The sequence below is a fragment of the Leishmania mexicana genome, chromosome 7 (genome assembly GCF_000234665.1).
Source record: "Leishmania mexicana MHOM/GT/2001/U1103 complete genome, chromosome 7".
Lineage (NCBI taxonomy): Eukaryota > Euglenozoa > Kinetoplastea > Trypanosomatida > Trypanosomatidae > Leishmania > Leishmania mexicana.
Genome location: NC_018311.1, coordinates 300,001 through 324,643, shown reverse-complemented (window position 1 = coordinate 324,643; position 24,643 = coordinate 300,001). Strand labels below are relative to the sequence as shown.

The following is a 24,643-nucleotide window of genomic DNA, read 5'->3' as shown; positions in this document are numbered from 1 at the left end:
AGCCGAAGAAGTGCACCTATTGCACGTCGGCGGGTTGCATGATAGTGCGCATGCAAGTGCGCGGGGGGGGGGGGGGGGAAGGGGGCATGTCCGCGTGCGTGGCGAGGCGCGGCGGTGAGGGTGCGGCCTGATCACCGTTCCTGCAGTGTGGATCGTTCATTTTCGAAGCAAAGTGGAAGGGAAGGAGAGAGCGCGCACGCTGCCAGGGCACAAGAGCTGCTGCTGCTGCTGCTGCTGGACGGACGTCCACCAGCGCAACTGGCGGAACGGAGAGGGGCAAGACGTGTCGGCAGGGCTTGACAACACTACCGCTCTACCTGTCCTCCAGCAGTGTCTTGATCGGCTCACCGAGGGGCACGGTGCGGCTCACCTCGTACTGCGCGGCGTTGGCTGAGACCGCTGGCAGGTCGTACCAGTAGTTTACCATGATGCAGGCGCTCTCGCGGCTGGCCTTCGGGGTCGTGTTCGCGAGGAAGTTTAGCCGATAAACAGTGGCGCCGTTAGACACGTGAAAGTTGCCGACTGGGTCACGAATGCGGCCGTCACCACCACGCTTGGCAGTGCACAGGTACGTGGCAACGGAACGCAACAAGGGCGTCTCGAGGGCCATCGTGAACGTATGGTCCATCCACCATGGCTGCTGATGTCGCTCTGTCGAGGCACTGCCCGCGGCGAGCGTGGTAGGACCATCGTGTGGCAATGAGGGGGCCGAAGATGCGTCTTGGAGGAGACGCACGAGGTACTGCAGTGCCGCTATGTTGGCGGTCGCGTGGTTGCCGCGACCACGCCTTGCGGCCACCGCTGACATCACCGCCCGCGCCTCCGCCGGTAGAATATCGGGGTGCCGCAGGGCGTAGTCGGCAATCGCCTCGCGAAGCGGCCCCAAGTAACGTGCATCTTCTTCGGTTGTGGAGAGCTGCTTCCCAAAGATGCCGCTCGCCGTCATCGTGGTGGCTGTCGCAGCGGCGGCCGCCAGCGCAGTCACCTCATCAGCCAGCCACGTGACGTAGAGCGGGATGGGTGAGAGGGTGCTGAAGGTGTGGATGGGAGTCAAGCTGCGCGCCTGCCGCCGGGCGTTAATGTTGCCCTCCACCTCCTGCACGACGCGCTTGATGAGGCGGTTGCCCATGTCCATGCCGCGCAACGCACTCTGGGCAGAGTTGATGCTATAGAAGATGGCGGTGTTCACGTTGCCATCTTCCACCGCACCGGCGCAGTCAACCGCCGCCGAGGATGCCAGTGTGTGGCGGAAGTAGAGGGCCGCCTTCGACGTGTTCGCCGGGTCTGACAGCGGTGTAGGGCGACCCAAGATCTGGTCCACCGAGCTGGCAATGCCGTGCGTCAAGGCCACCTGCACGGCGATGAGCGGCTCCTCGACAACAGCGGGGTGCAGAAAGGCGAACAAGTGACGGTGGTGAGCCGGCTGCAGGCGATGGCGCATGTCTTCGAGTCCGCAGACGAAGGGATGGACAGACTCGGCACGCATGATCTGGTCCAGCATCGACGGCGGCGTCGAGAGCCACGTCAGCTCCTCCATCACCAAGTACTCTTTGGAGAACAGGTCGTGTAAGAGAAGCGACATGGCACCATCGATTAGGCCGACCTCGACGAGACGACTACGCCACTTGGAGAGCTCGCCGGCGCAGCAACTTCGCTCCGTGGTGCTTGCTGCAGCTGTTGCTGCTGAAGGCAACGTCCCCGCAGCCTCACCAGTAGCAGGCGCCGAAGAAGACAGAGAGCTCCCCTGCTGCTGCTGCTGCGTGAGGTGTTTGATGTGCCGTTTGCACAAGCTCTCGAAGAAGTGGGTCAGCTTTCGGAAGTGCATGAGCCGCCGCAGGCCGTCGGGCATGGCGGCCGTGTGCCACAACCAGGTGTAGTAGAGAGGAGAGCCGGCGTTGCGGGCCTCGAAGCAGCACTGCATGACCTCCCCCTTAGTCTTCATGAGCTTCTCCATGACTTCGCATCCGTCGATAGTGGCCTGTGCAGGACCACAGGCCGCTGCTGTTGCCGCTCGCTGCGCTTCTTGAGCCTCTGCCTGCCGCAGCAGGGCCACGTAGGCGTCCACCTTCGCCGTCAGCTGCGTGCTTGCCTTCACAACCGCGTGCAGGTCGAAGTTGAGTTCGTTCAAGGTCGAGATAAACATAAAAAAGCTATCCTCCGTCGCGGGTGTGATGCTGTCCTCTGTGACGCTGTCCTGGACGATGGGCGGCACGAGCACGTCGAAGGCGGCCCACACGCTCTCCACAATGACGCCAGGAATGCGGCCTTGATCGCTACGGATGGCACGGCGCAGGCAGGACAGCACCACCTCGCCCGCCACCTGCCCACGGTCGTCAATCTGCGGTGGCGCGGTGAAGGGGGACGACGACGACGACGATAGCAATGCTGCTGCTGCTCTGTGGGCGGTGAGTTGAGGCGGTGGGGTGAGATGGTCAGAGGCCGCGCTGCCAGTGGGCTTGCGCGTGAGGTCCCAGAGCCGCCGACACCATCGCGCGACACGTTCCTCGCTCACCGTGGCGCCTGGCCCCGGCAGTGGCGGGAGTGGCGGTGGCAGTGGCTCCGACCGCCACAGACGCGTAGGCGCACTGAAGTGCCGCAAGGCGTACGCCACGGTGCCGGCGGAATGGATAGTGCCGCAGCTAGCAGTGGCTGCTGCTGAATCACGCGCACCGCAAACACACCGATAGCCACACCGCATCCCCGCTGCGGCTGCCGTCGTAGCAGCAGAATGCCTATACATCGTCTTCCGACCAAGTGGTCGGAAGCGTACGCGTGATTGCATCGTCGACCTCTTCGTCCACATCCAGCAACGGCGCGCACACCACGAGGATGATAATGCCCTTGAGCACCGCAGCCGCTGCGGGAATGGAAAGCCTACAACACGCGCGCAGACACAGAGGCGTGCATCCATCGATGGTCGAGAGGGACCCGAGAAATAAGAAGCGGCCCTGTTCACGCGCAACCGGCGCAGCCGCAACACGCGGAGCACCAGCGAGGATGCAGAGAGGAGAGTGCGTGGGTGCGTGTGTGTGTGTGTGAAGGGCACGGGGGGCGGGAGGGGCGAGAAAAAGCGCGTGCAGACTGGGCCTTCCTGTGTACTCGCACAGGCGTGCGCTGGTGACGTGATACGGAGGGCACACGCACGCACACGCCCACGCACATTCGGAGAGAAGAGGAGGTGGAGGTGGAGGTGGAGGTGTGTCTCGTAGATGGTCACATGTGTGCGCGTCTAGCGGCAGCAGAAGAGTTTTCACGATCCCCATAGCCGCCCGTGCGCCACGCGCGAACGCACGATCGTGGGCGGTGAGGAAGGGCTGCGTCGCAGCAAGCAGTTGGAGGAATTCGGAAAGAGCGAGCGAGCGAGCGAGTTGGCGGAGAGGGGGGAGGGTCATGTCGATGGGTGTTCAATCCAGTGAGATATAGGCGCATACGCTCCATTTAAATCCCCGTCGTTAATCGACGATGCTGTTACGCGTTACAACGCACTTCAAGTACCGACGCCCACGCCAGAGAGGGGACCGCAGGTGAGGACAACGTCGGCAGCGAGTCTCCAGTGATGGCGGCGGTATAGGAGAGCGGGAGAGGGACCGCAGAGGAGGCATGTCCGCCATCCCCATGCCCCTCGCCACCCCCGCCCCACGCTCTGAGATCCTCGGCAGAGCTGTACTTCACAGCTGCCATGCCTGCAGCACCGCGCGCTGCCCGTCCGACAAGCCCCGCTGCTGCTGCTGCCACCATGCCTGCGGGTGAGCTTGCGCGAAGACTGACGCGCCCTGCTGCACCAGGCGCTGCTTATCAGCATCCTCCACGGTTGCCGCGGCGAGCACGTTCGCGACGGCACCGACCACGGACGGTAACCAGCTCGACACCGCTGCGGTCGAGGCGACGTGGTCAGTCCCCAGCAGATAGCACAGTGCCCGCACCGCATTTGGGTTCTCTGCCCTATCTATCTTCATGGGCAGGTGCGCCATGAGGGGAGGGATGATCTGATCGATGGGCAGCAGCGATAGGGGAAGGCAGCGGACGAAAGAGCAGGTGGCGCTGACCGCGTTGTCGACCGCCTCCGGTATTTCGTCCTCCTCGTTGCCGACTATGGACCAGAGGGCCTGGAAGCACTGCGGCACAACAGCGGGCTGCTGTGTGAAGAAGCTCGGGCAGCCCTCCACAAGGATGCGGAGGAGGTACGCGCTGTTCGCCTTCGCTGTGGACTCGTCTGAGCCTGCCATGACGCTGAAGCTCAGCTGCGCGGCTGCCTCGACGAATGGCGCCAGCAGCTGCTCCGACTCCGGCGACGCAGTACCATCACCATTAGCGTCGACAGACCCGTACGCCTGTAGCACGGTGGCGAGGGTACCCACGGCGGTCACGAGTCCTTCCGGGGGCCGCGTCCCCACGTCAGCGTGCATGGCGAGCAGAGGAACCAGGTAGGGCATGTAGGGCTGCAGAAGCGCACCGTACGCCTTGGCAACGCTTTCGAGCATCTCTGCGGCAGCGTCCAGGACGACCCCATCGTGGTCTTCGGGCAGGTGGACGCCATGCTTCACCATCTCTGGTGCAACAAGCGTGTACCACGGTGGCAGCGCAGCCGCGGACGGCAGCTGCGAGGACGGCGGAGCCGCCGCGTCACCGTTCTGCTGATGCTGCGCCATCGAGGCCATAATCGCGGAAGCCTGGGCCTCAGCCGCCTCGTCAGCACGCCAAAAGAACGGGTCTCTGCCCTGCAGGTGGTGCGCCCTGTCCGCACTCGTAGAGTTACCCTTCTGCTGTCGAAGCTGCTGGTACTGCTCATAACTCATGTTTTCGGCGTCGTCGTCCTCGCTGCACTCGTCGTCGTCCTCAAGCTCGTCGCCGCGGCGCTGGCACGGCATCGTCCCGCGCAGCAGCTGCACCACATCCCGCAGAACGGCATCCGGGCCGTCGACGGCGCACTGAGTGCCAAAGTAATCCATCACGATCGACACCGCCTCGCACGCGGCGCCGACGACCTCGCTCTCCGCGTCCTCCTCCTCGATCGTGCGAAGCAGTAGGTTCAGCAACTCATCAATGCGGTCGCGAACCGGCAGCTGAAGAACATCCTGCACGAGGCTGCCGCTGCTCTCAGCGGCACCGGTGCGCCCCGCTACGATGGCGGCCCGGCTGCGGGCCTGCATCTCCTCTGCTGGGAGACCGGCAGACGCCTTGGCGAGCTTCGCCAGCGCGACGAGGGCGTTGGAGCGAATGTTCGGGTAATAGTGCGAGTCCAGCCCCGTCAGCGCCTCCCAGCACGCTGTCGTCTGTGCCTCCCCGAGCTGGCCCATCATGACATCCGCAAACACGCCGACGCAGTACACGGCAGAGGACTTCTCCTCGACGTCAGCGGTGCGCACGCGCAGGTGAATCTCCTCCGCGTCGTCGCCTCCGTCCTCGTCACTCTCGTCATCGTCTCCGCCGTCGTCCTTCCAGGCAGCAAACCCAGCAAGCGCGTCACCGCCGCCGTCGCTGGTCAGCAGGTGCTTGTTCTTGTACACTGCCCGGTCCTCGGTGATCGTCTCTAGGGCGCAGTAGATGGAGTCGCTCAGGTACGGCGCGAAGTCCTCGCGAAACAGCTCGCACATGTTGGCCAGGAAGCCGAAGCTCTGCTCCCGCACCGCTGCGTGGCGCGTCTGCAGGTTCGCCACGACCTCCTGCATGAAGAAGGGGAAGTAGTCGGCAAAGGCGGCGCGGCCCATCGCGGAGCCAATGACGCCGACTGTCTCGGTCGCCTGCGCCCGGAGCGCCATCGTCTCCGGTGTCTTCAACCCGAAGGGCTGCCGCAACACCTCGAGCAGCTCCGGCCCGCGGCTCGCGAAAGCTGTCGAGTGCGCCATGCCCATCGACGAGAGCACGCCGCACAAACGACACTGCGTCTCCAGCGAGCTGATCGGGATGGCCGCCATCACGGCCGGGAGCAGCGTCGGCACGTAGCGATCGAGGTTCTCCTGCAGGTTCTCGCACAGGGTGTCCAGCGCCTGGGCGACGCGGCGGCGCACAAGGTCGTTCGTGTCCTCCAGCAGCGGCACCACCATCGGCAGTAACGTTTCGTGGTGCAGCAGGATTTCGGGCTGCAGGTGCCTGCAAAAGGAGGAAAGGGCAAAGGCGGCGGCCTCACGGGGGGCCGGATCCGCGTCGCACAGGAAGCCGCGCGTGACCGTCAGCACGTACCCGACACGGCGACGCAGATAGCTAGCGTGCCCCTCGGCAAGGCAGGCGAGTGCGATCATCGTGGCCTTGCGGGTGCGGGCGTCCACGCTCGCCGGCGCGTCCGTCACCCTCGAAATGTACGGCAGCAGCGCCGCCGTGAACGCCTTGCTGGGCACCGTCGTCGCAAGCGCGCTCAGCAGCTGGCAGCCCACCATGCAGGCGGACGTGACGTGCAGCATGTCCGCATCGTCGTCGCTGTCATCCCCGTCCTCGTCCTCCACGCCGCCGCTGCCCTGGTCCGAGATGGAGATGGTGTTGTCCTCCGACATGAGTCCGAGGCACACCTGCACCAGCGGCTCCAGCAGAGCCGGCGCCGCCACAAATTTCGGCTTCAGCGTCGCCAGCTGGCCCAACGCTGTCCCACAATTTTCGCGGACGCGAGGGTGGTGTTGCGGGTTCGCCATGAGTCGCATCAGCGCCTGGGCCAGATCCTGGACCAACGCACCGTACCTCTTCACGGGCAGGTCACCGAAGAGCTGCTCGAGTAGGTCGAGGACGCTGACGCACAGCGGCACCTTGGCCTCCGTCGCCGCGCCGCTCTCCAGCAAGCCAATGCAGGTAGGTACGAGGTGCGCAAGAAACGCATTGCGCACCGTGGGGTGCTCGTGCAGGGTCGGCAGCAGCACCATAGCCGCCTTCACCGCCGCTGCCTGCACCACCGTCTCGCTGTCGCCAAGGCCGCGCACGACGGACTCGGCCGCCAGCCCGCTCAGAGCGTTCTCCTCCGCGAACACCTCGCCAAAGCTGTAGAGCAGCACCATCGCCAGCTCGCGCATCTCCACTCGGGTGTCGTCCGCGGCAGCACGGATGGCGTGTTGCACCTCGGGCCACCCGTCACCGCCACGGTTGGCGTCTGCCTTTGCCAGTCGAGTCACGACATGGGCGATGGCGAAGCGAACCGGACGTGTCGTCTCGTCGCCTAGCCGCTGCAGGAGGAGGTGTCGCAGCTGATGTTGCTGATCCGCCGTCAGCACACGCCATAGAGAGAAGATGCGCTTGCGCAGCAGCACAGCCGCCATCTGGCGAACGCCGGCCGACGCCGTGGACGGTGTGCCATCCGGGGTGCCGCACAGGATCGTCACCAAGTGACCCACGTTTGGGGGCTGCTGAAGCGCAGCCGTGAGCTCGGCCTCGTTTCGGCGGCGCTCGGCGTTGTCGACAACGTGCAAAATCTTTGCGATGATGGTGCACAGCTCGTCGGCTGTGTAGAGAGGGTTACTGGCCTGCATCGCTTCTCTCTCAACCTCGACGGGTCACGGGTGAAAAGTTGAATGGGGGAGGGGCGGGTGGCCACGACGTCGTACACGGAGGCGGTGACGCCCTGCAGGTTCACTGATCCACCGAGACCCTCTTCGGGTGGTAGTGCACGAGAGTGCCGCGCTGCTTGACTGTGACTGCTATGAGAACCGTGCGCGCGGGCCTCGTGCCTGGGCAGGTCGAGTCACAAGCAAGCCGGCGAGCTTCACTGAGTGCTACGCTAAGTTATACACAGAGACGGAGAGACGAGAGGCGAAGCCGCGAAGATGACGAGTAGGCCGAGAAAACACATGAAACGGCGGTGGAGCACCACGGGTAAGTCGAACCCTCCTCCGCCTACGTCCCCCTCCCCTCCTCCTCCTCCAGCTTCAGGAGGAAGGAGGTGGGGATCAGCCCAGGATGACCGCCTCGGCGTTGTCGCCGACGTAGTTGCCCTCCACCACCACCCCCAACTCCACCAGCACAAGCGAGTGCCCTGGGCCCCTCCCTCTCTTGGAGCGCGTTCGGTAGAGGGGGGGGGGGGGGGGCAGAAGGCAGCCTCAACTAAAGGGCTGCCAATATCAAGCAGCTGGCGTTTCGTGTGTGAGGGTGTGCATGACTGTTGTCCGGAGCGTGCTGTTGTCCGCATACATGCACACATGCATGCTGTACAGTGCACAGAGGCGCACAAGCAGACGCCAAGTCACGCAAGCCGCTGGCGCGAAAAACGCTATCATGCGATAGCGAGCTCGCATGCATGCACGCCTGCAACGGGCAAGACGACATCCGCGCCTCAGCCACGACCCAAAGTAGCGTCAAGCCTGGCGTAACGCTGCACAGTCGACCCCTTTTCATTTTTCTTTCGTTCGCAAGCGCCTCTCTGATGCGCACCGGCTCGCTGCTGCGATGGCTGAGACGAGCCACGCGCAGAGGGCAGACATGGAAAACGCCCACAAGCGGCCGTTGGGCGGTGCCTGCCGCGCAAAGGTGAGTCGAGAGAATGGGCATATGTCGCAAAGGTCGTGTGCGCCATCCATCCCCGAAGCCATGCGCAAGCGCAGAGATCATCAGCAGCACAGTGTCGGCTCCTCCCCCTCGCGCGGCTGCTGAACATCGCGCATGCGTCGCAGGGCACTGCCGAGCGCAGAGCAGACAGTCCATTGCATCCACTTGCTCTACAGCGCTGCTGTCCACCAAGTGACACACTGTGCGACCGACAGCACCCCCAGTGACATCGGGGACAGCGCTTGCCTCACATCACTGCTGCAGTGCTGAACCTACGGCAGACGAACCTCCGCGCCGCGGTCGTCGTCGTTGCCGCTGCTGCCGCCGCTTAGAGGGCAGCCCGGGAATAGGAGCATTGGGGTCATATCACTGCAGTACCTCTGCATGAGCGAGCATGCCTAACTCTAGCGGGAAGGAGAGAGGGTTGGGTGCATCGGCTGCTTTTCATGATGGCACCCATCTATGTTGCCTTCCCATGACACCGGATGCGGCCGCTGGCACCGATGGTGCCCCTGTAGTGTTCCGTTTCCTCGTCGCTTCCACTTTCGGCGACTGGCCCCCCCCCCTTCGGGGTTGCGTTCTTCTTGGGCGCCGCAGTCGACAGCGGACACCGTTCCTACTCCGTCGGTTGTCGCAGTGTGGCATCGCGCGCCATGTCCGAAGGCGTGCAGATCTGTGTGTGTGTGTGTGTGTGTGTGTGTGTGTGTGCGAGGGAAGGCGAGCAAGATGCGAGGAGCACATCACCTCCTCTTGGGATTCAAAGGCCTCGATGGCGCAAGAGGCACACCAGCAGCCCTTACCGGTGATCTGCTCCGTCTGGCGGCATGTGCGCGCCATCTCTAGACAACGCCGCCACGCCCCTTTCCCTCCCTTCCTCCTGTTCAACGTTGCACGCTGGCACGTTTTGATCATAGGGCGTGGGTGCGCTGCCGCTGGAGCTGGAGCTGCAGCCGTCGCTGCTGCGCCTGATGCAGCGTTGCGATCTCGCGCTGAAAGCGCTGCTGCGACTCCGTGTACGGGTCCAAGGCTGACGATGGAGGAGGCGCAGGCGGGGGCGCAGCCGCGACGGCGGTGGGGGTCGGCATGTCGGAGCGAGTGCTCGCGACACAAATGGAAGAGGCGTCTGATGTGGGGAACGGAGGACGGTTGGCACGATGCACGTCATCCGCCACATCGTCCAGGCGGACGGTACCTCCGCTGCGTGCGTCGGCCTCACCGTCGCCTGCGAAGTCGTCGTCGATTGCGACGTGAGGAGTAGGTGGCGGTGACGGCCTTGAAGCCACCCGCGACGACGTCGAAGAGCGCCGCAACATTCCCTGTGTCTGATTCCCAAGCAGCAGCTCGTGCACAAGTCTCTTCCGCAAGCGACGCAGCTCGGCACTTGTCGCACGACTCGGCAGCGCAAGTGGCTGCCCGCAGGAGTCGGTCAGTGTCAGGAGGATCTGATGAAGGCTGTCGAGTCTTCTCGTAGCGGCTCCTCCACTGCTACCGTCGCTGGAGCCATGTAAGGCGCCATCCAGCAGCTGCACGGCGCGTAGCATACGCCGTTGGAGCCGCGACGCAGCCAAGGCATGCCTTGGTGATGGCGGTGAAGGCGGGGCATGGGAAGCCGTGGCTGACGGGCGCACTTCGGCATAAAGTGCATCCTTAGAGAGATCGGCACGGGTGCTGAAGCAGGAGGCAGCATCAGCACCGACGAGCGATGCTATGCGAGTGGTTGGGGCTCTCAACTGTGATGTCCGATGGCTGTTCGAGCGACCGTCGTCGTGGAGCTGCATCGACGGTGGAGGCTGCGCTGCCGTGAACGGCAACATTGACGATACCGCCGCGGACACGCCAGAAGGGGTCGCCACTCTGCCGGAGGACGTCGCCGGATGCCGCACCCCCGCCGTGCAAGGCGGCGCTGCATCGGGAGGAGCGGCACACCCGTCACAACCCCAGTGACGACCGGCTCCGCTGTGAGGCATTGTGGTCGTGGAGCACATGCCACCCACGCCCCCCGCCCCTACTGTCGTCGCCATCTCCGCTCTTCCCCAGGCCCTTGCAATGAGATCGTCGAATGCATCGGCGCCCGCCACACCCCCCGCGGACGACAGCGGTAGCGAGTCTGAGGAGGGGCGCGCCAGAGCATCAGCTGCTGTCTGGGCCGAGCCGCGCTCACCATCACACACGACCCGAAGAAACGTGCGAGGCTCTGCTGTGCGGTGAATAGGTGGCGCTGCTGCTCTGGCAGAGCTGTCGTGGTGCTGCTGCAGGACCTGCAAGCAAGGGCGTGTGGATCCGTGGACAGCGCCACAGGCTGTCGCCGAACTTGTGAGGCAGCCACTGCGGCACTCGCAAGCGCCCCGGTTCACATCACGGTCACCCAGCACTCCCAGTGGTGCCGAGGTAGGCGGCGCACGCACGATGCTCTTCCGCGGCGACGTCACTTCAGCTGCCTCGCCGCCAGCTCGAGCCTCTGCTCTTGCCAGCGCTGACCGCATCGTCACCATCGGCGATGCGGTGAGTGGGTCGCTTGGATTGGCCGTGCTGTCAACAGGTGTGTTCAGGGATGCACCACGATCCCCGGTGCGCTGGTGCCATCCCAAGCGCCGCAGGGCTGCCTGGATGCGCCGAACTTGTTCGCGGCACGCGTCAGAGGCAGAATCCATGGTGACTGTGAGTAGTAGACCGAGCAGCGTGCCAGGCAGTGGCACCGCACACTTTGAACGCGTCTGGCTATCTTGCAGGTGGTGCACAGAGCAACGTCCACCCCCTGCACCGCAGCAACACCACCACCACCACCACCTCTCCCAGGCAACGATGAGGAGAGGAAGAACGAGAAGAGAGATCTATACAAAGAAAGGCACCGAACTGTGATTCGTTGCCCCCGCCGCGCCCTCAGGACTCAGTGCCACCAAGCACGCATCAGCACACAACGACTTGCAGGCACGCTGGCACGCTGGCGAGAGGCGTCTGCTGAGGCCGACGGCACGAGACCAGGAAGTCAATATACGAAGAAGTAGCAGGGCGCAAGAGACACGGGTGGGGGGAAGAGAAGGATCAGGATGCGGGGCATCCGCAAGGCGGCACACACGTGTGTGCGTGTGGTGAGCGCACTACCATAAGCACAGACCCGCGGAGCCAACAATAAAGGGGGAGAGGGGCAACGGTGGAGGTCATCCGCGTGGGCGCGTGCGAGTGCCGCAACGGCCCTTGGCAGATGCTGGGCAGCATCACCACTACGATGACCACCACCTGTGCACGTTCTCCGTTCTGCAAGTCATCCGCTTCTCCCCCGAACCCCCTCCCGCTCCCTTCTCTTCCGCGTGCGAGCAAAGGAGGGAGGTGGCGCCGGCGTACACCTCCCCCCCCCACACACATGCACTGCGCACTGCGCACTGCGCACAGGCGCACGACTTTCTGCCTGGCTGTGCATGAATGGCGGCAGAGCAGTCCAGCGAAAGGGGGGAGGGGCCGTGCAGGGCGTGGGCGGAGGTGGTTCGGGCGGGCGAGCTGGAAGAGGCAGACTCGCCTTCACAGACCGCAAACACCCGCGGCCGTTCCCCAACTGCCCTCTCGCGCACCGCACACAGTATGTGGCACAGTCCCGCACGAGCGAACGAAGAAAAGCAAGTTGATGAGACGCGCAGAGGAAGTAAACGGCGGGCCGTGTAGCTGCCAAGGTCGAGCACACGCGCACACGGCACATACGTGCGTGATAATTTACATCAAAACGTTTCTTCGCCATTCGCCTCTGCTCTGTTCTGTGTGTGCGCGTATGTGGGTGTGGCCCTGTGTGTGCGCGGAAGGGCAGAGGGGGGAGGGGGGAAAGGGAGGATCGTCGGGATTCGCTCGCCTGTTCGCCGCACACAGCGTCGCCACTGCTGCTGATGGACGTCTACAGAAAAGCTCGCCAACGTACCACCACCCATCAAACAGTAGCCGAGCAGCAGGACGGAGAAGCAGTGCGCCGTACGGTATGGGGAGGGGGGGGTTCGGCCACACACACACACACAGACATAGACATACACATACATGTAGTTGAGTGCCAGCCGCTCCGCCACACGAGTTGATTCCCTCAACGCTCCGCAGGTTCGCTGGCGTGCGCACATTTTTTTTCCGCGCCGCCGCCGCCGCCTCCGCTGCACTGGCGCCCTTAGTACAGCGAGGTCTTCTTCATTAGGCGAAGAAACTCCTCCTCGCTCACCTCGCCGTCCCCGTCACGGTCCGCCTCGTCGATCATCTCCTGCAGCTCGGCGTCCGTCATGTTCTCGCCAAGCTCCACCGCCACTCGCTTCAAGTTCTGGAACGAGATTTTGCCCGTGCCCTCTGTGTCGAAGAGCACGAACGCCTTCAGCATCTCCTCCCGCGAGTCCCGTTGGGACACCTTGTGCTTCATAATCTGCACAAACTGCGAGAAGGTGATCACTTCGCTGGGCGCGCTCACATTGCTGGTGCTCGGCAGCCGCGTAGTGGTCCCCTCGCAGCCGCTGCCACCGGTGACGCTGTTGATAAGCTGCTGCAGCTCCTCCTTACGGGGCTCGAAGCCGAGCGCGCGCATGGCAATGCGCAGCTCCCGCACGTCGATCGTGCCGCTGCCATCCGTGTCGAACAAGTCAAACGCCTCGCGGATTTCCTCCAACTGGTCCTTGCTGAGCTCGGTGTTTGCGTTGGATGTGGAGGTGCTCGGCCTCAACGCCGTGGTGCTCGCGAAGCTCATTGTTGCCGCGCTGCTCCACTGCTTTCTACAAGGGACAGCTGTGCGTCCTTCTGCGTGTCTGTCCGTGTGGATGTTGTGTACAGTGGCGATGTACTTGGGAGGTGGAAGGGGGGAAGTCGGGAGAGGGAGAGGGGGAGAAGGGGAAAGGTTTGAGTGCCGTGGCTGATCACCTCTTCTCAGTTTGGCCCGTGTGCGTGTGTGCGTGCACAAGAGAGAAGGAGAGCCACCGCCGTATGTGTACGTAGACACGCACATACACGTAGACAAGGTGGTTAGAGATGACGGGGAGGAGAGAACGGAGTACAGTCATGCCTTTGCAGTCCGTATGCGCGCGCCTGACCGTGCGTGCCTACGACTATGTGCGACAGGTAGGGCGGGTGACCGAGAGAGACAGAGAGAACGGGGTTCACCACGTCCAAAGGGGTTTGCGTTGAGGCGACACACGTACGTGTCCATCAGATGGTGCATCGGACAGAAACACAACGCATGGATGTGCATGGGCGGGTTAGAGAAAAGGAGGTCGCTGCGCGGAAGTCGTGTTGCGTCGTGTCTGGCGCGCGTTCAGCAACTGGTTCCCTTGCGCCATTCTTGAAGGCTTACACAGATGAAAAAACGAGAGCAACACGCGCACACACACACGTGCGCACACTTACGTCAGCCACCATGACGACACGCCGTCGCATCGACACCAACCCGTCCCCAACCCATCTTCAGGGCTCCTTACCCTTCTCTTGGTCTGCCGTCCGGAAACCTCCATCACGGTTATGCGCGGGTGTAGGGCCGTCATCGTCGCACTCTCGAAGGGCGGAGGCAGGGGTGAGGGAGGGGGGCTGCTTCACTACCGTCGCAGCTTTCGACTCCGCTCCGTCCTTCTCGTCACATCTACGCGCACCGAGCTGGCGTTGCTCTCTGAGCCGGTGGAGGGCGACGACGACCGCGAGCTGCTGCGAGAGGGCAACGCAGAGCCCTCTCGGCGGTTTCTCTGCGCCTTTCTCTGACTACCCGCATCCTCGGCCTCGCGCTGGCGCTTCGCTATGCCCACCTCCGACGCCGGTGTCGGAGGTGGCGAGGACGACCCTCGCAGGTGGGAAAGTGCTAAGCGCTCCTCCAGTGACGTGACGTTCCGCTGCTGTGGGAACACGAAGGCATCGCCGTCGCGCCGCAGTAGCCGTCGCGCGCGCCAGCTGTGCGCTACACTTTCACAGTTGAGCCGCAGCATCGCCGCGTCCTCATCGCGCCGGAAGTCTTGAACCTCCTTCATGTACTCCGGCATCTCGGCGTTCAGCCGCTTGTACGTCGCGGCCACGGCCCGCCGACGGTACACCATCTCCGCATCAGCATGGAAGATGCGCGAGAGCAGCGTCGGGCGGCGACTGATGTCATTCGAGGACGGCGATGACGGAGACGATGGCGGCGCAGGCGACGACGGCTGCGACGCGTCCGCCGCGGCTCTGTCGAAGTCGGCCGTCAGGGCAAGATAGGCGTATGAAAACATGGCGGAGAGAGAATGGAAAAACCGCAGTGAACTGGCGGCGTTGTTAGAGGCATCGACCGGGTCCTCTATCCACACCTGCGCGGGCCCCATCGGACCACGCGGGGGACTGGCCAACACCGGTGACTGCATCCGACTGCCACAGTCGGCACGAATGCGGAAGTCGCCTTCGCCGTGGACGTCCGCGGGCATCGCGTCATCGCTGCTGCTCGGCACGGCGTAGTTCGCCAGGCACACGGCTACCCTTCGGTAGTTCCAATGCTGACCGCACGTACGAAAAAAGTCGACCAGGAGTTTGCCAAGCCCCGTCATGGTCCGCTTCTCCGGCTGCGTTGTGTAGATGGGGTGCTGCCGCAGGAAGGCGACGACGAGCAGCGTGGCGGCGTAGCTGCCAAGGCCTCCGTAGTACGGCTCGTGCATGCCGCGCTGCGTGACGAAGTACTTCACGACCAAGGTAAGCGGCAGTGCCTCTGGGTACATGTTCATGTACTGCACGATGCACTCCGAGTTGCGCTTGCCGTCCACGGCGCCAACACTGATGTCGACGTCAATGAGCGAGCCCTTGTGGATGAACTTAATGAGCGGCACCTTCGTCTTGAGAATCACCTGCGGATAGACGTTCTCGCACAGGCCCGCGCTGCTGATTTCCTTTGCCAAGCTGGTGAGCGCCTCCTCCGCCGGCACCGGCACATCCAACAGGGTGATGTCAAGGTCCGACAGCGGCAGTAGCAGGTGGGTGTACATGCTGCCATAGACGAGCACCGAGCTGCCAGGCCACAGCCGATCGACCAGCCGGCCAATATCCTTCTCAATGTAGCGCCGCATCGTCACCTCCGCCTCTGTCGGGCGAAGGTAGTCGACGAGGTCCGTGACCTCCTGGTGGAGGGCGATGAGGGGGCTGGCGCTACAGTAGCCGCCGTGCTGCTCCATCCGCGCGATGCTCCACAGCGGCACCACCAACACACGATCTTGCTCCGCCTGCTGCGGCGATAGTGGTGTCTTACGCCGCGGCTCCTGGCTGTGAGAGGATCTGCGGTCCCTCACGCTGCCTTTCTCGCCGCGAGAGGCAGACGGCTGCAGATGCACGGTCGCCTGCAGTGCATCGACGTCGAGCGCCCTACTTCCCGTCGCGGAAGTCAGGCGGAAGTTCAGGTAGTCGCCCGTAAGGCCTTCGTCCTGGGCCTCCGTATCCAGCTGCTCCTCGTCCTCAGATAAGGGTGAGAGTGGGTTCACAGAAGCGGCCTCAGCACCGGCACCAGCAGCAGCAGCAACAGCGCGCCCCACAGGCGTACTCATAGACGGGGAGCCGCCGCTGAGAGCCACGCCCGCAGAGCCCTCATCCTTGGCGGCCGCCTTCTTTGCGCTGTTTGGTCGCTTGTACTGCGAGGCCGTGCGATCCTCAGGCACGTACTCGTCGCTATCACCGCCGTAGTCGTCAGGGGCCACAGTACCAATGTCCGCGTCGGCGCCTGCGCCGTCGCTGCCGCTGTCCTCGGCAGAATCATAGGTTTCGGGACGCCGCTGACGGCGTGCCTGCCGTGGACCTTCCGTCGCAACGGTGTCGAGGCCGTCGCCGCTGACGGAACTCACCGTCTTCGCCGCAACACGCGCTTGCACCACTCGGTCTTTGTCCTGCCGAATTCGATCCGCTGCAGCAGCGGCACGGTGGGCGCCAAGCTGCGCCTGGTGACGGCGAAGCTTGTCCGCGACGTGTGCGGCAATCCGAGGCACCTCATCCCTCGCGGCGGGATCCTCCTGGAGCAGGAGCCAGTCCTCATCAAAGTCGCCCCGCTTGCTTTGGAAGCGCGCGAATATGTCCAGCGTCGGCACATCCATCACCGTGGCGCTCGAGTTAGCGAGAGGATTACCCGAACCCAGCGGTGCACCTCGCCCAAGTGGTGTCGTCGGTGACGTCACAGATGGTGACAACGACGCAGCAGCAGCAGCGGCGGCGGCGGCGGAGACAGACGCATCATGGCCATTGACAGCAGCTGAAAGACCTAGCGCTTCCGGAGTAACAGCAGCACTTGACGCGCCCACCACAGTGCTCGTGGAGCTCACGACACGCCCGCCGCGGCGCTTCATGGCAATGCGTGCGAGCAAGAGAAAGACGCGGGAACGATCAAGGGCTGCCGATCGCACGCCACCACCCCTTATATACGTGTCCTTCGCGGAACGCGCGCGAGGGGCGAGAGAGAGGGAGGGAGGGCGGGAGCAAAAAATGGCGTCAATGCGGTCAGGCAGACCAAGAAGGGAGAGGGAGAGAGGGGGGAGAGAAAGGACTTGTGTACGCGCGTGGTTGCACGGCTGGCGATGAGGAAAGCAACGCCGCGGTGCGACAACACTGACGCGGGTGTCCGTGTGTGTAGGTAAAGGAAGGGAGGAAGAAAGGGAAGGGGTGCGGATGATGGATGGGAACACTGTCGCGCACGGAGGCGTGTGTATGCGCGTGTCGGTGTGCTGGTCTTCCCCGTCCCGACTGACGTCATCGACCTCCAGCTCTCATGCGCGGAGAGACCGGCACGCCGGCATACACACGCTTTCTCCTCCGCACCAGCACCGCACACTCCGCTGCGCACCACCGATGACGACAGAACAGCCACACCTGTGCAAGAGCCACAGGCAAACGGAGGGCGCGAGAGATGCGCAGGAGAGGCGGGCACGGGGCAGGCTCCACCGTGCCCCCGCCACAATGCGGTGCGTCTTCCTCTTGGCAGCACCTCTTCCTCTCGCCCTGCGCAGCTTTCGTTCCGCTTAGCGCTTACGCTGTCAGCGCCGCGTAGCAAAGCGCGGCCACAGATGCGGAGGCGCGGGCGAGAAAACGGCTACAACAACACGGATGCGCAGCGGAGGCGATGCACGGGCATCGCTGCACGGATATAATGTCGGTGCCGGTCTCGGTAGGTGTCGGGTACCACGAAGAGACTGCGCAATTCACGTCCGCGCGAATGACCCAAAGAGCAAGACAAGACGACACCCAGAGCCGGGCAGAGCTGCAGGGGCGCCCAAGGGAAGAGGGGAGAGCCCATCAGCCCCCCCCCGCGCGCAGTATGTCGGAGAAGCACGGAAGAGCGCGGCATATCCCAGTCACCGGGGGAGGGGGTGGGGTGATGAGACCCACGCCGGTATGGAGGCAGCGCCAGCCGGCGGATGATGATGGGCAGCGGCAATGACTGTGCCCATCGACCGTTTGAGAGGGGATGAAGAGGGCAGCATCAGTGTCCTCGGCCTTCCCGCCAGCCACCACCGTCACGACGGCAGAGAGAGAGCGAGCGAAGCAGCGTCCGCACCCCAACGCACGTAGCATGGGGACAGCACACCGAAAGAAAAGGGCCAGACGTCCCACCCCTCCACATCCGCTGCGTGACGACGCGCGTTGCAGTCCCTCCTAGACATCATCCCTGCAGAGAGTCAGGAAGGGATGACGGAGAAGCTCCACCGCGCTGCTGCGGTCCTCTGGTCGCACCCTCACGCACACCGCAACGAAATCCTGCAGCGCCACGTAGAGACGCATGGCGTGGCGCTGTTCGCGCAAGAGGCGCTCCGCGTCAGCGGCGTTCGATCCGCCGAGCAGCAGACCCGTGGCCGTCGCAGAGGCGGCACGCGCGAAAGACGAGGATGACGTGCCACCGCGAGTGCTAGTGCCAGGGGTACGCACTGAACCGGGCATCTCCGCGGTCAAGGTCGACGAGGAGCGCAGCGTGGCAGTGACTTCGCAGCCGCTGCAGCTCGTGTCCACCACACTGAAAGGCGGAGGCCCATGCTTGCCAGCACGATCCACCGCCGACTCCGCGACGCAGCTGCCATCGTCACCATACGTGCCGTGGTCAACGCGCCGGCGCTGTGAGCAGGGCTCATCAAGCGTGTCCGAAACCGCGTTGTCAAGGTCGCCACCGACAACATCGCTGTCGCGGCCAACGCCGCAGACTTCACGGTCCTTGTTCGACGCTGAGCGGCTGCGAGGTGCTTGAGCAGCGCCGCCCGTCTCCATCGCGCACGCTGCCACCTCATCCTGCTGCTGCTCAGCATCAGCCGTTGCCGACAGGCCTTCCTGCACCAACCACTCCCTGGCCTTCTCCGCCCACGCGGTTATGAGCGGCGGCAACGGCAGCTCATCGCGTGCTGAGCCGATTCGGTACAGCACTCGCAGCTTGTCCGTCGCAATGTGCCGCCACGGGGCGCAGCCGGTCGTCATCTCCATCACGACGCACCCCAGCGACCACACGTCGGCAGGACTGCCGATGGCATGGCTCTCGAACCGGATCATCTCTGGCGCCATGTAAAGGGCTGTGCCACGAAGTTCGGTGATGGCGTCTCGGTCAACCAAAACTGGATAAGGGGGCGGCGACAAGGCATCGTCGAGGTCGCCGTTGGCGCCTCCCCTCACCGCCTTATCCATCCCTGCCAGTCCCTGTTGCTGCTGCCACGCCGACGCCGGTGGCGGTGGCTGGAGGCGCATAGCGCACCCGAGGTCCGCCAAGCGGCACTCGTCGTCTGCCGCGACGAGTACGTTCGCCGTCTTCACATCGAGGTGGGCGTAGTTGTGCTGATGCAGGAAGCAAAGGCCCTCGACGATTTGTTTCGTGAAGCACTGCGCCTGCTCAATAGACAAGGACGGCGTCTGCGGGTGTAGCGCCTCGCTCAGCGGCATCATGTCCAACGCGGAGCTCGATAAGGCAACGGAGCTGGCTGCCGAGGAGACGGAAGCGGCGGCGGCAGAGGGGCGGTCCCCTCCGCGGCGCGCAGCGTACTCCTCATCCTCGACGCTCTCCTCCCGGCGCGTGCGGACTTGCGGAGAGGTGTGGCCTGCGGCTGCACCCGCCCTCTGAACATGCCGCGCCGCAGCGGGGCCTTCATCCGCGGTCTGCTGCCGCCGCTGTTTTAGGGAATTTACGTTTGGTGCGGCAGCGGACTCGGTGTGGCTCTCACGCACCTCGCGCAGCGCCAGAAGCGGGGAGCCCGTACTCGGGCAGTTGGCGTCTGCGCTCACGCTCTCGGTGTGCTGTCGCCACGCCTCCACCGCAGCGACTGGTGGGCCGCCATTTACGTCGAAGTGACCGCCTGCGCTACGGCCGGCAGGGGCAGTCGACGGTTGCGGGGTAGCATTATCCAGGGCACTGCTTGTGTTCCACGCAGCAGCATCGGTACTGTTGCCTTCCACCATGTAGTCCAGCAAGGAGCCGTGCTGGCAGTACTCGAGGTACATGAGAACTGAATGGCCACGCTTCTCAGCACCGAAGAAGCCCACAATCCACCGTACGTGGTGACGCGCCGCAAGCGTCAACACCTCCAGCTCCAGCTCCAGCTGCCTCAGCCGCGCTCGCAGCTTCCGGTCCTTCGCGTCGAAGACAATCTGCTTCGCGGCCAGCACCTGCCCAGTCTCCGTGTTCAGGCACTCGTACACCTTGCCGCAGGCGCCACCACCGAGGAAGGCGCCAATCGCCATCTCGCCGTTGCGCCCCGCCACACCCCGCAGCCGGGGGCCATGCGGCGGCTCGGTAGGCGGCAACGGCGCAGCAAATGGGTTTATCTTACCAGTGGTGGTGGTCGTCGCCGCCGCCGCCGCGTCGCGCGAGGGGCTAACGCTCGCTGAGCCAGCTGCTGTCGCCTCCGCGGCCGGGGAGCGACAATACTTGAGGCTACCGCCAACGCTAATGCTCCTGCGCGGCGCCGGCCTCCGTCGCCCGCCGCCTGTCCTCGTCACCTGCGCGAGACCAAGCGTCGTCGACGCGTTTTCGTTGACCTCTGCATCAGATGATTGATGCGGCTGCGAGTGAAGCAGTGGCTTCCCCGTTGTGGGGGCAGTGGCGGGACGTGCAGGCGGAAAGCTTGCGGCGAAGGCGTGAGCGGCCTCACCACTACTGACGCTGCGCGAGTGCGCCGGTGACGCGGCACCAGAGGCACTCGCAGCTAGCGTCGCCGTCGCGGTTGGGCGTGTCGTGCGGGCGGCAGCACGCACGGTTGTGCCACCTGAGAGAGACGAGAGGCCCGGGATTGACGCGCCGGCGTCACAGCGGCGCAGCGGCGGCAGCGCGCTCGTGTTCACCGTGCGCGAGGTGCCGGCTTCGCTGTCGTGGTAAGTGAGGGAGATGATGTACGAAGCCGAGCCATCATCCTGGTGCTTCACGGTCAAGTCATCAACGCGGCGCTCGTTCGAGGGCTGCGCCGGTTTTGAATGGCTCAGCGGGGCTACGTTGCCCACAACGGATGTCAGAACGGCGGCACCTGCCGACACAGAGACCTTGCGAGCTGCGGCTGGCTGGACGCCAGCCGTGAGACTTGGCTCGGCCGGCGGCCGCTCCATAGAGCGGCTTGTAGCCGCAGCTGTTGCTGCGCCCGCTGCTGTCGCCATCGACGTGGTTGTGTGCGTCTCATGCCCCACATCCTCGTCCTCTGCGCCCGCCTTCGAGGCAGCGGTGGGTCCCGTGCCAAGACTCGGCGCACAGTCCCGCTGACGCCTTCGCCTGCACTGCTGTACCTCCGTCGTGACGTCGGAGTAGACGTGGTTCTCGTAGTGGTGCGGCTGCAGCACGGAGGAGTAGAATACCCCTGACGCCGTGTCCGTGTAGTACTGCGAAGCCCAGGCGAATGGGCTGTGCATACCGTTGGTTTTCCTGCTGAGCTCCGCAATGGAGAAATCCATGGCCTTCGACGCCGCACCAACGCCCTCGTCGGCAGGGGACGATGGGGTGGCCAGAGGAGACGCCAGCGCATTCTCGGCGCCGGCGCCGAGCCCGGCCATCCTCCTGCTCGCCTGCAGCTGCTGGGTATAGCGATGTTGCTGCTCTCGACGACTCGTCAACACGGCCAGCTGTTCGGCGATGGTGCAGCGGTGAGCCATGGTCGAGGGAGAAGCAGGCTCGCCTGCCGACTCGGTGCCTGCAGCGTTCGGTGCCTCCGTGGAGGACGCCTCGCGTGACGCCGGTAATGCGCCGCTGTCGGCCGTGGTGCCAGCCGCGGTTGCCGCTACGCAGGGGGCGGGGTGCGGCGGCGTCTTTCGCCCCTGCGCAGACTCCCATGTACTCTGCTTGCACGGACCCGCACCGCTCGACGCGGCACTGAGGTCTCTGTTCTGCGAGCTGGCGGGCGTTTCACGGCAGGCGTCCAAGCTCTGACGGCGAAGGTTGCCGCGCATGCCCGGTTGTTGCTTATCCTCCCCCGACATGACGCACGCACGAGACCCCACGACGTGCTGCACCGCCCCATCCTCGTCCTCCACAGCCACACCTTTTCTCCACTGCCCGCTGCTGGGGCTGTTGCTTGCGTGCAGCGCGGCGAACGACGAGCAGGACGCCGCTGCCGTCACCCCATCGTGCTGCTGTTGCGATTTGCACGACCCTGTAGCGCCGGCCCGCGGAGATACAGCCACCGACGACACGGCGGAGCAGCGCGCTGTGTGGACATGGGTGCCCGGGAAGGACGGAGACGCGGGGGCCCCCAGCCGAACTGAAGCGGTCGTGGCCACCAAGATGGAGATATCTCGCTGCAGATTGCGCTGCGCCACCGCCAACGCAGCTGAAGTAGCGAAAGTGTTGGTGGTAGACGCCGTGTGCACGCCGCTCCCGGCCGTCCCGGAGGTTGCCTCACCAGTCGTGGTGCCGTTTCCGGAGCCGCTGACTACACTTCGGCTCACGCAGAAGCTGAGGTGCTGTAGCACAGGGAAAAAGAAGGAGCTGAGGAAGCGACTCGGCGGCGATGGCGCCCCGGCAACCGGCGAGACGGAGAGCCGTGGTGGCTGCAGCCGCTGCGTGGGCGTGCTCGCTGTGGGGGAGGGGGCTGAGGCCACGGAAAAGGGCTTCTGGTCGTCGCCGTACCACCGCGACGTGCACGGCTTCCCCATCGCCGCCGGCTGCCCCGACACGCTGCTGTCCACCGAGACCTCTCTTTTTACGACGCCGCTGCGATACGTGCTCGCTGCCGCAGACGCGCTCCGCGTCGGTGACCTCGTCGCGGCGACTGCGGCGGCCGGCGCAATCGCGCCGGGGCTCTCCCGCAGTCGCACCGCGTTCTCGATGGTGGTAACGCTGGAGCCATCGTACGTGCGCGTCAGTGAACCCGGCGCGCGGCAGTCCGGTAAGCCAGCAGCGGCTGTACCTCCGCCCTCAGCGCACGCCTCGTCCCTCGCGCTGCGCCTGCGCATCTCGGGCTTCAGCAGCCCAAACACGCGTTTCCACCCGTGGGCGCCGCCGGCAAGACCCTGAAGCGCGTACGGCTCCAAGTCGTAGTAGTTGCGGAGGAGCGCCTTGGGCGTTTCTGGTGGCGGCCGCCGCGATGGGGCGCCAGAAGCGGCTGGTGTGGCGCACCGATCATGAAACTCAGCCCTACTGTCGTGCGCCATCTGCAAGGGCGGCGCACTACACTGGGCAAATCGCATGTCGCGGTTGCCCAAATACACACCAGTGTCCCCGGCGGTATCCGTGGCGGACGCCAACGACGGCGGTTGCGCCATCACGTCCTGCTCGCGCTGACGCCCCTCGCCGAGCTCACTGGATGATGCCGCAGTCGACGACGGATTCTCGCCAGCGACGGCTTGCGCTGCTGTGGAGCCGCAGACGCTGAGTGGGTTGCTGCGACAACAGGCTGCCGCACCACTCCTGGCGGTGCTGGACGACAAGGGTGGGGCAGTCTTGGCATTGTCCATCGCGATGTCGCCCGTGTGCGAAGGATCTGAAGCCTCGCCGTGATGCGCGCACGGGCGGCCAGGAGTCGTAGACTGACTACGGTACACGCGGCTGCTGCGGCTCCGCACCTTATAGGAGTTGTACGCTACCGAGACCGTGGCAGCTGTCAGCGCGGCCAGCACCACGACTGTCACCGACACACTCGACGGTGCCGCCGAAGAATCTGATGAGCCGGTGGTAGTGTCGCCACCGCCCTCAGCACCGCGTCGGCTGGTCTGCTTCGTTCCCCACCTCCTCCACGATGGCGCCTGGGGATGTTGGGCAGCGGTAGGTGGCGACGGCGCAGACGGCGCCGAGGATGTCGGCATCATCAGCGGATCACCTGACATGGCTCAGCGCCGAGGCCCTGCCCAGGAGCAATAACAGCGCGGAAGGGGTGGAGGGAAGAAAAGGTGAAGAGAGAGGGGGTGAGAGAACTGCGATGGGCCAGCCATCCGGGCCCCTCCGTGAGAGTCTTTCGTTGCGTGTTCCCGTAGATCCCACGTTGCCGGATTTTCGCCTATTCACGGCGCGCACGCGCGTGCAAGTGGACTTGGATACCCCTCTGCTGATCACCAAACCTCCTCGTAGGACGCTCCTCTGCACTCGGGTTTTTTTGTGAAGCACGATGCGATTTTGTATGTATGCGTGAGGGAGGGAGCGAGACGGGAAGGTCGAGGGCGTGGCAGCGGCCAGCGATGTCGCGGTGCTGGAGGAGGCGTGACGGTGCGCTTGATCTCGTCTGCGCAGCGTTGTGTATACACACAGATGCAGTCGTGCACGCCTTCTCGAGCTCGAGCCTACGGTTTACGTGTGTGCGTGCGTGTTTTGTGTGTGTGTGAGAGGGAGGGAGAGAGAGGGAGAGAGGGTGTGTCACAGACACACACACACACACGGGACGGAAAACAAATGTAGACACACTGGAGATGAATCTATCGATGGCGGTGTCCCTGGCCCACAAGAACGGCGGAATCACGTCACGGCAGACAAGCAGCCGCGCACTCAACCGCCTCCCTTGCACGAGGAGGACGAAGAAAGCGCTAAGGAAGTAAGGGACGGTAACACGCATCAGCACCGACCGCAGGGTCGGGGAGTGGCGAACAGCCGAGCAGGTGAGCCGTGCGCACACGCACACACGCACACACACAGGAAAATATACACACGAGAGGGGGGAGAGAGAGAGATGACGGGGAAGAAAAAAAATGGAAAGCAAGGCCGATACTGTCGCATGTAAATCGACAGCGACGATACTCTGTGGCAACGGGCGTCGTGTGTGCGAGTGTGGGTGTGCCGCACGACAAGGCGGCATCCACACACAGAGAGGGGGGA

At 64.4% G+C, this 24,643-nt stretch overlaps 6 protein-coding genes across 6 annotated transcripts; all 6 read right to left on the bottom strand.

Moving 5' to 3' along the window:
• Positions 1-313: 313 nt before the first annotated feature.
• On the bottom strand, positions 314-2,698 carry LMXM_07_0730 (malonyl-coa decarboxylase-like protein; the record flags this gene model as incomplete). The annotated part of the gene is made up of 1 exon (XM_003872172.1): positions 314-2,698. The coding sequence occupies one exon, from the start codon at positions 2,696-2,698 to the stop codon at positions 314-316; it is 2,385 nt and encodes a 794-aa protein (XP_003872221.1).
• Positions 2,699-3,668: 970 nt separating this feature from the next.
• LMXM_07_0720 (conserved hypothetical protein) lies at positions 3,669-7,448 on the bottom strand (the record flags this gene model as incomplete). Its single annotated transcript, XM_003872171.1, has 1 exon — positions 3,669-7,448. One exon carries the CDS (start codon positions 7,446-7,448, stop codon positions 3,669-3,671), a length of 3,780 nt encoding a protein of 1,259 aa, XP_003872220.1.
• Positions 7,449-9,368: 1,920 nt separating this feature from the next.
• LMXM_07_0715 (hypothetical protein) lies at positions 9,369-11,111 on the bottom strand (the record flags this gene model as incomplete). The annotated part of the gene is made up of 1 exon (XM_003872170.1): positions 9,369-11,111. One exon carries the CDS (start codon positions 11,109-11,111, stop codon positions 9,369-9,371), a length of 1,743 nt encoding a protein of 580 aa, XP_003872219.1.
• A 1,487-nt stretch (positions 11,112-12,598) lies between these two features.
• On the bottom strand, positions 12,599-13,162 carry LMXM_07_0710 (putative caltractin; the record flags this gene model as incomplete). Its single annotated transcript, XM_003872169.1, has 1 exon — positions 12,599-13,162. The coding sequence occupies one exon, from the start codon at positions 13,160-13,162 to the stop codon at positions 12,599-12,601; it is 564 nt and encodes a 187-aa protein (XP_003872218.1).
• Positions 13,163-14,000: 838 nt separating this feature from the next.
• LMXM_07_0700 (topoisomerase-related function protein-like protein) lies at positions 14,001-16,739 on the bottom strand (the record flags this gene model as incomplete). Its single annotated transcript, XM_003872168.1, has 1 exon — positions 14,001-16,739. The coding sequence occupies one exon, from the start codon at positions 16,737-16,739 to the stop codon at positions 14,001-14,003; it is 2,739 nt and encodes a 912-aa protein (XP_003872217.1).
• Positions 16,740-18,042: 1,303 nt separating this feature from the next.
• Positions 18,043-23,103, bottom strand: LMXM_07_0690 (putative protein kinase; the record flags this gene model as incomplete). The annotated part of the gene is made up of 1 exon (XM_003872167.1): positions 18,043-23,103. The coding sequence occupies one exon, from the start codon at positions 23,101-23,103 to the stop codon at positions 18,043-18,045; it is 5,061 nt and encodes a 1,686-aa protein (XP_003872216.1).
• Positions 23,104-24,643: the final 1,540 nt, after the last annotated feature.